At 42.1% G+C, this 14,819-nt stretch overlaps 1 protein-coding gene across 1 annotated transcript; it reads left to right on the top strand.

Moving 5' to 3' along the window:
* The first annotated feature begins 285 nt into the window (after positions 1 to 285).
* On the top strand, positions 286 to 11,660 carry LOC124150871 (cold shock-induced protein TIR1-like). Its single transcript, XM_046523030.2, has 4 exons — positions 286 to 324; positions 6,710 to 6,785; positions 9,559 to 9,803; positions 11,026 to 11,660. The coding sequence occupies exons 2-4, from the start codon at positions 6,731 to 6,733 to the stop codon at positions 11,083 to 11,085; spliced, it is 360 nt and encodes a 119-aa protein (XP_046378986.2). The 5' UTR covers positions 286 to 324; positions 6,710 to 6,730; the 3' UTR covers positions 11,086 to 11,660.
* Positions 11,661 to 14,819: the final 3,159 nt, after the last annotated feature.

The following is a 14,819-nucleotide window of genomic DNA, read 5'->3' as shown; positions in this document are numbered from 1 at the left end:
CCGTGATGCCACACCAACTGTGTGACCAAGGCGTATCTCCTTTAAATCAGTCACGTGCTTTAAATAACCACTTGTCGAGTCACCTTTCTCTTTGCTTTCAAAACCCTACAGTAATAAATTGTCAGCAACATTGGAATTGCTTGATTTCTATTTCTCTGTCACCCTGACAACGTGTGTTAATGGAATATTATTTGGTGACAGTTTGGCGTTATCTTATCTTCTGGTGACGTCACCACCAGCAATCAGCGCCGTCTATCTGCGTGGTGAGACATCTACAGGAGATATCTTGCAGGTGCGCGGTCTCACACATTTCATTGCAACAAGGTGAGTGAAGCTCAATTATTTTCTACCTTTTAAGCCAACCTAAAATACATCCACTGGTTTCCGAACATAGGCATTTGACCAACTCTTATAGGCTGGACGACATTTAGAATGAATCAAGTCAAACCACTTTTAGGTACATAAACTGGTTTTCACAAGGTACAGAATTGATCACATGGCGGATCTCGTTGGGTCCAAATATTCACAAAGTGATTATGTGTTGGTCGATCAACCTCGTCCAAAGCAGAGAAATATATGTAGTAAGAATTGTTTTTTAAATTTTTGTTTGTTGGTGATCTTGTGATAAAAAGCAAAGGTATATATAAATATATATAGTATCTGATCGTGCCATCTGGATTACAAAGTCTCACACAGTTCACGAGAAGACGTTGTGAATCGTTCATTAATATTCATGGGCGATGCTTTTCATAATTCACCGACATAAACAAACAATAACAACAATAATTCGTGACGTTGACGGTAACATTAAGAGCGGGCACTTCCTTATCGTAAGATTATGAAACCATTTGAAACAGCGAGATTACAGCAAAACAGCTTTGGAATATCTTTGAGCCTTTCCTTAAGAATGAATATATCATGCATGGGAGATTTCGCAACTGGCTGCAAACCGACAAAAGTGGGTGAGGTGGGAGAGGTGGGTGGGGCTGGTGAGGTGGGTGAGGCTGGTGAGGTGGGAGAGGCTGTAGAGGTGGGAGAGGTTGGTGGGGCTGGTGAGGTTGGTGAGGTGTGCACCAACCGTGATATTATTTTGTGATAAAGCGGCGTAAAACCATAATCACTCCCTGTCCACATGGTCGAGTCGAGTTTACCCTGTCCCGGTAACTGTTACAACCTATTGAATTCAACAGCAGGGAAAAACTTGACTCGTTCGTATTTGCTGGTTCATAGCTATTAACTAAATAGCATATTTCAATCGAAATATTATGGTGTTTTTAAATCTGAATGTTAAACGATGTGGGAGTCTTCAATGTATATATGTACACGGGAGTTAATGCCTCTCCATTAACTACATAAGAGATTCGTAGCTATGTATTAGACACCAATAAATGTCGGACAACAAAGAGACTAGTACATATAGTCGTGTTTTCTCATCAAATGAGAAACATACATTAATAAAGCGTAGAATCAATTATGAGACCAAAGTAAAGCGTGTTTATGTATTATCAATGGTCCTAGATCAGGCCTACCAATCAGCAAAAAGATAAGATATTGCCAAAAGGGTAAATGTGTATGTTATTTATCGAATTTACATACCGAAGGAAAGACTGAAATATACATCAAATTCGCACACACAGATATATACTGTGTCCGCTATGAGGCGTCCAAGCACTCGGAAACAGGTGCACGGCATATATTCCGAGTGATTCCGTATATAATGAGTGATGCTGACTTGAGGGACATCGTGGCCCAGTCGTGTACGCTGCTTCACTTCGTTGTGCAGAGTTTCCCCCCTTAGTCGTGTCAGTATCCTTAGTCCTTAGAATCCGAGAGGCTCCATTGTCTTTCAGCGCCATATCATACTCGTTGGTCTCCCAAAAGATATCTCACGTTGGGCGTTTCTCCAACATTAGGCTAACGTGATATAACTGAAATATAGCCTTGCGCCAAAAAATCACACACGCTATCAACTGTGTGACGCATTCATCATATGACGTAAATGTGACAACATATGTGTGACGTTTTAATATATGACATTTTGGGTATGAGTGACACATTGACATAACAACTACGGTGTGATATGTTATGACGCATTAGATTTATGACGGACAAGTTGTAAGTGAGGAAGAACGCGGGAAGTATATTTACTATGAACAGCTTATAGGGTAATACGTTGCCCGTGTACATTACTCAACTTTTGTGCGTGCGTGCGTGCGTGCGTGCGTGCGTGCGTGCGTGCGCGCGCGCGTTTGTATGTGTATCTGTGTTTGATTCAGTGAGTGAGTGAGGTAGGTGACTGGGCCGTCTATGTCCTCAAAGTCTGAAGGGCATTTAATACGCTAACCTAGAATGACATTACTGACTATTGATAGAATGCACAGATGTATGACCCCGATGATTGCAGACGAAAGTGTACAGATATAGATAGCGAGGTCTCGCTGAGGTCTCACTGAGGTGTCCAGGCTACCCTTTTACGTCACACCATACCCTGACCTGGCCTGACCCAATATTACACTTTAAAGTTGAATTAGGACCTGTTGGTGTTCGGGCACAGCCTGTAAGCTTAGAATACATGGACTATAGCATCATGTTATACATTTAGCAACATCTAGTTAGGCTAAAACAATTACAATGTTACTGCTCTTTTGGCTTGGCCCAACATGAAGCTAAACAGCAGCTTTATGTCTTCTGTTTCTGGACAAACCTATTTGCATGGTTAAGTAACCCTGACCCAGACGCTACAGTCTTCGTATTCGGAAGGAAATGCACTTTTCTCAGCGATAGCTAAAATACATGCGGCCTTGTACATGTAGAGCATGCAGCTATCACAAACAGAACCACGGAGTTCTCCATGTGTGCCCTCTGACACAGACGCACTGCTAGCGTACCCATGCTGATACTGTCAGACAAGCCTGCTCAGATTGTGTGAAAACTATCTTGATTGTTTGTTTGTTGTTTTTATTTCATGTTTTTGGAAAAGCCTGGGTTTGTGTTTTGTTAAATAAATTGTTCGAGAGAAAAAAATGAAATATAATGCGACAAACCCCAATCAAGGTAGTGCTCATTATTATTACCGCAGTCAGTGGATCAATGCGCACTCGATTTTCATTCTCAGCCTCCTGGGGTGTATACAGCCCAAGCTGCGTTTGAACGTTAGCAGCCACTATCCCCTCCTATCGGGCACCCATTCACTGCAGGGTGAAGAGAGGACTATTTCGAACCAAGTCACTTCCCTAAGGAGACTGTTGCATGTGCTTCAATGTGGGGCAGGACCGAAGTCCAAGAAACTCTCAGGAGTCAAGCTGTCAAACACGGTCACCCATCCAGCTACCGTTTCCTTAACTTCACCAGATTTGTCATAAGATCAGTTGTTGTTTAACGTCGCACTAAGCAATATTCCAGCTTTATGATGGCGGTTCATAAATAATCGAGTCTGGACCACACAATCCAGTAATTGACATCACGCAATTGGGACACGATGACATGCATTAACCAAGTCAGCTAGCCTGACCACCCGATCCCGTTAATCGCCTCTTACGACAAGCATAGTCGCCATTTACGACAAGCATGGGTTGCTGAAGACCTGTTCTACCCCGGATCTTCACGGGTCGAGAACTATCTTGAGCTGGACCTACATCCTGTTGTCCGTAACCAGTTATTACTTCTATAACATTTTTATATATACTTCGCTAAGTAAGAAAAAGTATTTGGGATTACTCCCCTTAGTAAAGTACAAGTCTAGTACTGTTTTAGGTTGAGCCCCCATCCATGATAGCGATTAGGTGCCTCACTCTGAGAGTGTGGGTTCGAACCCCGGATGGGGCTCAATTTGTATTTTACGAAGAAAGCGTAACCCCAAATATAACATTTGTAACATTTGATCAATTACTAATAGGCATTGTATATTCACACTTGGCTGAGATCAATGTTTAGGCATGGCCGTGGTCTGTTCAACGCAGACATAGAAAAAAGACATTAATGCAGTGTGTTCTTGACTTCACGTGAAGTAATTAGAGAAAACCAAAGAACCACGAGGAATAACGGATTGTCGGTCCCGTGTGAAGGAATGGTGTTGCAGCATTCAATCATGAGGGACAGATACACCGTAATTCTGAGTTCCGAGTAGGATATTCTATACGTGCATCACTTTAATAGAGAACATGAAGAAAAACGTACGAAATGTCAACCTTACAGTTACACATCACTAAAGGCAGTCTATTGTCCAGATGTCGTCATGTATTTAATTTGTGGAGTAATGAAAAAAACTGTGACGTTTCATGGCTTCATTTGACCAATCAGCATTGAGAATCGCTAAAATGCACGTGTGCAAATATCGGAAAGTTACTTCACACGCTTATCCTATGCTTATGGGTAATATTAGCTTCTGGTGTCACGATGTGATTCAAAACCTTTGTTTAGGACGTCCATATATAGCTAAATGAAAAGCGAATTTTTGAACTACTGGACAAGAATGGATTCAAGATATATTTTCTCCCACGTCTGTACCGTCGTCGTCAACGCATCTTAAGAAGATAGGCCTAGGTAAAATGACTTGCTTATTTTTAAACAGAAAAACGTTTTCCTGAAAACTATATTTTGACACAATTGAGTCTTCCATTTGAATTCATAATTGTTATGGGTCGCCGAAATATACAAGTGTCGAAAAGAACACATCCTATTTTTGAATCATACGAACCCCACCGATAATGCTATTAACATAAACTGGATTTGATCAAAATATTATTGAAGGTTATTAAAAAGTTGCTAGACTGAAAACAGCAGCCGAAACACAGCAACTTTAGGATCCAAACCATGATACCCGTATCAAATACCACCATCTAACAACTTGTTTGATTCATTTTTAGCCACCATCCAACATGGGTGTACACTTTCTTTTGCCCGGCAATTTAGGTTTCTTTAATAAGGAAGTTCCTGTGGGTCCTTATGATAACTAACTCTTTACATGGAGTGAGGTAGCAGTTAACCAGATCACAACAGCCCACTTTCAACTTACAGAATTTTAGATTTAATGAACAGAAGAATAAAGCAAGACTGCAACTCAGGTATCAAACCACGATGTCGTCTATCTGACAGATTGCCAGGATTGTTTATGTCACTCTTGATCATGCTGTGCTGATGTAGCGGTGTATGACGCACAACTCGTGACTGTACAAAGTGTTCAGGTTGCAACACACTATCAGGCTAATACACAACGCCTATCTTATCAAGGAGCAGATATATAAGCAGCGTACTTCTCTCATATCATCCTTTCCCACCACCACCGCCCAGTCAACAGCCGAAGAAGGTAGGGACGTCTTTTATACAGGGAGAGAGACGGGTTGAATGTTGTTGACGACGTACACTATTACCTTGACTCACTCACTCGTTCTCGGCGGAAGCGGAGCACTGTACGAGAGAGCATAGGATATATTCTTTTTACACATCAATTGTGAACATTCGATCGCTGGATTTGTGGCTGCATTTAATTATATAATGTTGTAGCAATCACGTGGACGTCTCGACAATGTCCTACTGATATCTTACTACTGTATATCTTATATTACTGATGTCACAGGTCTGATCACAATCTGATCCAGTCTTGTGAGGTGTCATGTGATCGCGTCTTGTCCTTTCATTGTGATTTGTGGCTATTCCAATGACAACACCCGTGAAGATCCGGGGTAAAATAGGTCTTATGCTTGTTGTAAGAGGCGACTAGGCTTGTCGTAATAGACGGGGGGCACGGGTGGCCCAGTCGTCGAAGGATGTGCAGAGTTGCGTCCCTTGGGCACGCCAGAAACCTATTATTGTGAGTTCGAATCCCGGTTCGCCCCGATTATGTTTCTAGGTTTCGTGATCGTAGGTTTCACCGAAGTGATAAACGACTGAGACCTGTATAACCTCGGGCCTTCCTCCCACACTAAGCTGACACGCCGCGATATAACTGGAATACTGTTAAAAGCGGCGTTAAACTCAACTCACTCACTCAAGTAAGAGGCTACTAACGCGATCGGGTGGTTAGGCTCGCTGACGTTTATGCATGTCATCGTATTCCAATTGCGTGGATCGATGCTCATGATGTCAATCACCGGATTGTCTGGTCCAGACTCGATTATTTACAGACCGCCGCCCTATAGCTGGAATATTGCTCAGATTTGTTTGTTAAACAAACAAACAAACAGATCTAATGAGAAATCTGGTGAAGTTAAGGAACGAGTAGTTGGATGGGTGACCGTGTTTGACAGCTTGACTCCTGAGAGTTTCTTGGACTTCGGTCCTGCCCCACATTGAAGCACATGCAACAGTCTCCTTAGGGAAGTGACTTGGTTCGAAATACTCCTCTCTTCACCCTGCAGTGAATGGGTGCCCGATAGGAGGGGATAGTGACTGCTAACGTTCAAACGCAGCTTGGGCTGTATACACCCCAGGAGGCTGAGAATGAAAATCGAGTGCGCATTGATCCACTGGTAATAATAATGAGCATAACCTTGGGGTTTGGCGCATTATATAAATCACAAATTTGACGACAATGCATTTAATTTTTTTTCTCTCGAACAAATTATTCAACAAAAAAAAACCCCAAAACAAGGCTTTTCCAAAAATATGAAATAGTCGGTCCATTAAAGATTTTAGTTATCGGGAACGATTAATGACTATTAATGTGCTATGCGGCAATTCGTTTTGGTCACAGACATTTTGTTGTCCACAGATTCCGTACACCACAGCCACCATGAAGTTCCTTTATGCATCTCTGGCGCTGGCCTTGGTGGCATTGGCTGTTGTAGGTGAGTAGAGGGTTTGACAGACGCTGCTGATGACAGGCACGCGCACTCGCCAGGTGAATAGATTAATAGATGAATAGATGCTCGCACTGGACGCACACTACACACGACAATGCGAACACACACGCACACATATGTAAGTAATAAAAAACACACTTTAGTAACTCACACAATACACGCTATGGTAGTCTCACATTACACAGACATGAGCATATCGCATGTTACACACATTGGTTAGTCACATATTACACATACACATGAGTCACACATTACACACACTGATCAGTCACACATTACACTCATGGGTAATTCACAAACTACACACATTCGTATGTCACACATTACACACATGGGTAATTCACAAACTACACACATTCGTTTGTCACACATTACACTCATGGGTAATTCACAAACTACACACGTTCGTTTGTCACACATTACACACATGGGTAATTCACAAACTACACACATTCGTTTGTCACACATTACACTCATGGGTAATTCACAAACTACACACATTCGTTTGTCACACATTACACACATGGGTAATTCACAAACTACACACATTCGTATGTCACACATTACACACATGGGTAATTCACAAACTACACACATTCGTTTGTCACACATTACACTCATGGGTAATTCACAAACTACACACATTCGTTTGTCACACATTACACACATTGGTAATTCACAAACTACACACATTCGTTTGTCACTCATTACACTCATGGGTAATTCACAAACTACACACATTCGTTTGTCACACATTACACACATGGGTAATTCACAAACTACACACATTCGTATGTCACACATTACACACATGGGTAATTCACAAACTACACACATTCGTATGTCACACATTACACACATGGGTAATTCACAAACTACACACATTCGTTTGTCACACATTACACACATGGGTAATTCACAAACTACACACATTCGTATGTCACACATTACACACATGGGTAATTCACAAACTACACACATTCGTTTGTCACACATTACACACATGGGTAATTCACAAACTACACACATTCGTATGTCACACATTACACACATGGGTAATTCACAAACTACACACATTCGTTTGTCACTCATTACACACATGGGTAATTCACAAACTACACACATTCGTTTGTAACACATTACACACATGGGTAATTCACAAACTACACACATTCGTTTGTCACACATTACACACATGGGTAATTCACAAACTACACACATTCGTTTGTAACACATTACACACATGGGTAATTCACAAACTACACACATTCGTTTGTCACACATTACACACATGGGTAATTCACAAACTACACACATTCGTTTGTAACACAATACACACATGGGTAATTCACAAACTACACACATTCGTTTGTCACACATTACACACATGGGTAATTCACAGACTACAAACATTCGTTTGTAACACATTACACACATGGGTAATTCACAAACTACACACATTCGTTTGTCACACATTACACACATGGGTAATTCACAAACTACACACATTCGTTTGTAACACATTACACACATGGGTAATTCACAAACTACACACATTCGTTTGTGACACATTACACACATGGGTAATTCACAAACTACACACATTCGTTTGTAACACATTACACACATGGGTAATTCACAAACTACACACATTCGTTTGTCACACATTACACACATGGGTAATTCACAGACTACAAACATTCGTTTGTAACACATTACACACATGGGTAATTCACAAACTACACACATTCGTTTGTCACACATTACACACATGGGTAATTCACAAACTACACACATTCGTTTGTAACACATTACACACATGGGTAATTCACAAACTACACACATTCGTTTGTCACACATGACACATAGACACAGACAGACAGACAGACACACACACACACACACACACACACACACACCAAGGGCGTCGATCGGCCAATGCACACACACGCGTTACACACACTTTACACACATAAGCTAGTCATATAGTTCACACATGGACTTTACAAAAAATGGACGTACTAGATATGTTTTGTTGCAGATAAAGTTGAAAATACGTCTGCAGTTCGGGCCTGATTCTCGTTGAATTGTTATAAATCGTTCACATTTCCGAATCCTACGAGGGGCGGTCGGGTAGCCTAGTGGTTAAAGCGTTAGCTCGTCACGCCGAAGACCCGGGTTCGATTCCCGACATGGGTACAATGTGTGAAGCCCATTTCTGGTGTCCCCCGTCGTGATATTGCTGGAATATTGCTAAAAGCGGCGTAAAACCGAACTCACCCACCCACCCACCGAATCCTACGATAGTGATTCATTCAATTTATTTTCAACTAATTTATTCAGTACTTTTAGGTCTCACACTTTTGTTTACGAACCTTACGGTAGACAGTGATTCATACACATATCCTTATGATATAGTCGAAATCGCCGGTCTGTGCTTTGAGCAGAGAGTTCTTATTCTTATGAAAATATTTATTTTCGTGTAGTAAAAAGTAACAGGATTCATATGAAAGGATGTGACTGTCCTTCATGAATCATTTTTAAAACATGCAAATAAATGCATTTCCCATCTATCATACATAAAATATCATTTAATTTTAAAAAATTAATTGAACGAAACGCCATTTCAGGCCCATTAACACGTTTTTTGTAAAGGTTTTTGGAATAAAAATACATTAGAATCTACATGCCAATTTTCTTTTGAAAAAAACTCCCATCCCAACCGAACTGTATGTCTCGCGTCTATCGTCCATAATAGGTCATTCAAATGCTGCTACAACGGACTCAAGTGACACCACATCAGACGGCTCATCTTCTTCTTCCGCAACATCAGCTTCACCAGCAGCTTCAACTCTCAAGACATCATCTTCAGCGCCGGAGTCGTCCACTGCGTCCGATGCAAGTAGCGGTCCAGACACTTCACCGGCGTCTCCAACAGCGACTTCACCAGCGTCTCAACCGGCGACTTCAACAACAGCTAGACCCCCGTCCGGCTCAGGCGTGGTAGGAACACCTACATAGCCTAACACAGCTTGTCACGGTTTGGTCGATGTATTGTTTACAATTATGACCGATTATGTGCACGCTGCTGCTCAGCGTCTGGTCGACTGTTTCAGAGGGCACGGGCGGTCCAGTCGTCAAAGGCGCCGCAATTCGCTGTGCAGAGTTGCGTCCCTAGGGCACGCCAGGAAACTTATGTTTCTAGGTTTGTCAGCACCATACCCGTGCTCGTAGGTTTCACGAAATTGGTGAACGTCTGAGTCCTCCTCACATTAAGCGGACGCGCTGTGATATAACTGAAATAACACACAGCGTGTCGCCTTCATATAGGAGGAACCGAAGAAGTGATGCAGGCCTCAGACGTTTAGTGACTTTAGTTAAAACCACGAACACGGGTAAGGTGTTGACAAACCTTGAAACATAATTCGAGCTCACAATCTAGGTTTGTGCATAAGCAGCTCTGCACAGCGAATTGTGGGGACAAATGGGCCACCTGTGCACCCTCGTGATTGTAAGGTGAAGATTTGAGGCAGAAACAGTCGATAAGTTTGTAATTGTCCAAAACTGACCGGCAAAAGAAAGTATATACTCATGTTTGATGGTGGCTACAAAATGAAACAAACAAGAAATGGTTATTCGATGGTGATATATTTTGATAAGGGTATCATAGTTGTGTTTCGACCTTAAGTTTTCACCCTAGTGACATTTTGAGAACGTTTGTAATTATTATTTTCAGCGAGTGAGTAGATGTGTGAGTGAGTGAGTACGGTTTTACACCACTTTAAGCATATTCAAGAATCATTTCGGCGGCGACATGTGAAATGGGTTTCACACAACGTACTTGTGTAGAGAATCGAACACGGACCTTCAGTGTGACGAGCGAACACTTTAACCACGAGTCTACCCAACCGCACTTAAGATATATAGGAACTGAAATGACCTTCACACATTGTACCTATGTGGGGAATCGAACACGGACCACCAGCGTGACGAGCGAACACTTTAACCACGAGTCTACACAACCGCCCTTAGATATATAGGAACTGAAATGACCGTCACACATTGTACTTATGTGGGGAATCGAACACGGGTCTTTGGTGTGATCAGCGAACGCTTTAACCACTAGGCTACCCCACTACCCTCAAGGTGTAAGACTGTGAGAGGAAGATATTGTAAGATATGAAATCAAAGGAACTAGTTCTATATACTTCACCTTTCGTTTCAGCTGACTGTTCCCAGCATGCTGTTCACCTTCCTGGTCCTTGTGATCGCAATGCTCCTGTAGGTGCGTCTCGTGACCATGACATTCATTCTCATTCATGTACATATGACAACTCATTGTGTATGGCAACTCCGTGTGTGTACTTCCTGTGGCTGTAGGCCGTCGTCGACGATGTTGCTGGGCCTTTTGACTCTCCCACTCTGTGATGATGGGCCCCGTCATTGACACAGCTTACTGTACATGAGAGGGCTGGCACTTCTCCTGCATTGTAACCATGGCAACATTTCCAAATAGATTGTTCTAATGATTAACTTAAATCATGTATCTTTCTATTTCCATAAATAATTATGATAAAATCGCTATGCGTAGTAATGAAGAGCTACCGAGTAGATTGAATCACAATTGAATGTGGGATCAACTGAACCTAATGTAACGCTTCTGCAGTTACCAAACGTTATCGCTTCCACAGTTATCAAACGTTATCGCTTCTACAGTTATCAAACGTTATCGCTTCTACAGTTATCAGACGTTCAGGTCACGTTGTCGTTGTGTCTGTAAATGTGTAAGTCATGGATGTGTTGCGAAGGGTCCTCTGTGCAGTTGTTGAATTTGTTACACAATAAACATATAAAAATCTCCCCAATCTTCTACCCTGTGTGGACACAACCGGAGTCATCTTCCCGAGTCAAGGTTGTTTATTGACTATAAAAGTCCAGTTTCCACCCTTGCCGAACTAGGCTGGAATTCCGGAGTTACATTTTGGCTGGACTAACGAGTCTTTGCATAGTGCAATCAAAATCGGGTAACGAACTAGACATGCGGTTCGTAAACAACATGGATTTCAAAGTGCAGGTTTCGGTCGACTGCAGGATTTGCAAAGCATGTGTACCGTGAATTGGGCGTCGACAGATATTTGGCGAATCTTTTCATGTTTTTAATCAAGGTGCTCAAGTGATTTGATGCACTTCGCGCGCAAACATCCGTTACATTACAACAGAAATTTTGATTATCCGTCAGATCGTCTTGACTGTGCGCCGCCATTTTGTTTGAAGCAAATGCAAGTGAAGTGCGAGATTGAATCTGATTGGTCAATAGGAGGGACATAGAAGGGACATCACTCGTAATAGCCACTGGTGTGCGCTACGATCGAGCTTAGGAATTCCAGTCTAGTTCGGCAAGGGTGGAAAATGGACTTTTACAGTTAGTTAACGCCTTTGCCTCGGGAACATGAACGGAGTCGGTTCCTGGAACTCATCCCACTGGGTTCGAATCCAAGGTTCAGTCCAATTATGATGACTGATTTGTCAGCACCATGTCCGTGCACGCGTTTATTGGTTCCATTCATGCGGCTAGGATCAACGCCCTGCCTCACTTCAGGCGCCCATGCTGAGACGGTGTTGTACAATTGACATAACGTTAAACACAACTCACTGAAGATCCGGGGTAAAATAGATCTTCAGCAACCCATGCTTGCCATAAAAGGCGACTATGCTTGTCGTAAGAGGCGACTAACGGGATCGGGTGGTCAGGCTCGCTGACTTTGTTGATGCATGTCACCGTATCCTAATGGCATGAGCGATGCTCATGGTGTCAATCACTGGATTTTCTGGTCCAGACTCGATTATTTACACACCGCCGTCATATAGCTTGAATATTGCTGAGTGCGGCGTTAAACAACAAACAAAGAAATAAACAAACAAACACTCACCTGTCCCCATTTTCAAAACACATGGTCTGTCCGAGGACGGTGGACACTTAACAATACTTTGTCTTATCTGGTCCAGACACAACATATTAAAATCGTAGATGTAGATGTCTAAGTTAGTTAGGTTAGTATCTCCTAGATGCGCTTGCATGCTTTCAGTTGTTTCTGAGAAAAAGGGCCGTAACTCTGTACAAAAATAATTGACGGGTCCAATTTTCGAACTCAGTCTTGACAAGTATCTCTTAGATAAGCATGCAACCTTTAATTCATGTAATTTCAGTAGTTTCTGAGTGAGTGAGTGAGTGAGTTGGGTTTAACGCCGCTTTTAACAGTATTCCAGTTATATCGCGGCGTGTCAGCTTAATGTGGGAGGAAAGCCCGAAGTGATGCAGGTCCCAGACGTTTACCACTTCGGTGAAACCCACGAGCACGGGTATGGTGCTGACAAACCTAGAAACATAATCGGGGCGAACCGGGATTCGAACCCACAATCATAGGTTTCTGGCGTGCCCAAGGGACGCAACTCTGCACAGTGAATCGCGGCGCCCCAGTAGTTTCTGAGAAAACCTGTCCCTCTTTCACGCAGTATGTACTAAGTTGAAAAGGACGGGGCAAGGGCCATAACTCTGTCAAAAATGAAATTACAACACCAATTTTCGAACTCATTTGAGATCATGACCAGTAATGTAAGTGTGTAAAATTTCATTTCTCTGACTTATAGCGTACAAAATCAAGGACGAAAGTAAGGGATGTTATTATAAAATGATTTTAATCCTTGATTTGAACGGACAGCAGACATTCAGCATTCAGGACACGTGTTCAAGTCTGATGTCAGTTTGATAATACTGCTTATCGTTTTCGTGTATGTCACAAGGGAAGTTACTGGTGAAAACACAATACATTACCCCTGGAAACACACACAACCAAAATTGTCCGGGAAACGGCGCACCCGTGAGAGTGTCACATCACTTTAAGCTTGTGAATTTCGGACACAAAAATAATATCTAACTGTTTGTTTTTAGATGATTTAAAACAATTCATAACAACTGAGATCTATAACTCTTGTCAAAATTTGAACGTGATACACTGACTGATTTTCGTTCGGCGGGAAAAAGTGGAGAGTGACAGTGGACAATGTTTAAAATATGTTACATTTTACCGATGATTTGAACCCAAACATGAATTGTTTTTTTCAATTTGGAATCAAAATATTTCATGTAGAAGATGTAGAATATTCTAAATATTTACATTCCTGCATAGGCTCATTTGAACAAATTGCTCTATTCACTTGAATAAGTATATGCCATTAATATCAGCAGTTACCTGTTTGTAGAGAAGGAAATTCTTCAACACTCACTGATGTAAACATTTATATCTTATGTGTGTTTCTTTAACGCCCATCACATTCGATGATATATGGAACACATATTTGAAGAAAATCATTTCTGATTTGTACAAGTACCATTGACACACGTAATCTAATGGTCGCCCAGAAACCCTAGTTGTGATATACAGTTCTCCCAGGAAGTACAGAGTGTCAGAGTGAATAAAGGTGCTTGTCGCCGCACTAATCAATATTCTAGTTTTATTAGTAAATAATCAAATCTGGAAGAGACAATGATATGAGCGACGATCCCCATGGTCATGACACGCAATCAACCAAATCACCTTGCCTGACCACCATTAAGTTGCTTCTTAGGCCATCAGGGGGGCACGGGTGGCCCAGTCGTCTAAGGCGCCGCGATTCGCTGTGCAGAGTTGCGTCCCTTGGGTAAGCCAGAAACCTATGATTGCGGGTTCGAATCCCGGTTCGTCCCGATTATGTTTCTAGGTTTGTCAGCACCATACCCGTGCTCGTGGGCTTCACCGAAGTGGTAAACGCCTTGGTCCTGCATAATTTCAGGCTTTATTCCGACATTAGTGAGTGAGTATGGTTTTACGTCGCTTTTAGCACTATTCCAGCAATATCACGGCGGGGGACACCAGAAATGGGCTTCACACTCCTCCGACATTAAGCTGACACGCTGTGATATAATTGGAATACTGTTAAAAGCGGCGTTAAACACAACTCACTCACTCTTAGGCCATCATA

Source organism: Haliotis rufescens, unplaced genomic scaffold (assembly GCF_023055435.1).
Source record: "Haliotis rufescens isolate VD_foot unplaced genomic scaffold, xgHalRufe1.0.p SCAF_11, whole genome shotgun sequence".
NCBI classification, from domain to species: domain Eukaryota; kingdom Metazoa; phylum Mollusca; class Gastropoda; order Lepetellida; family Haliotidae; genus Haliotis; species Haliotis rufescens.
Note: the sequence above shows the minus strand (reverse complement) of the source record. Positions and strands in the feature narration are given on the sequence as shown.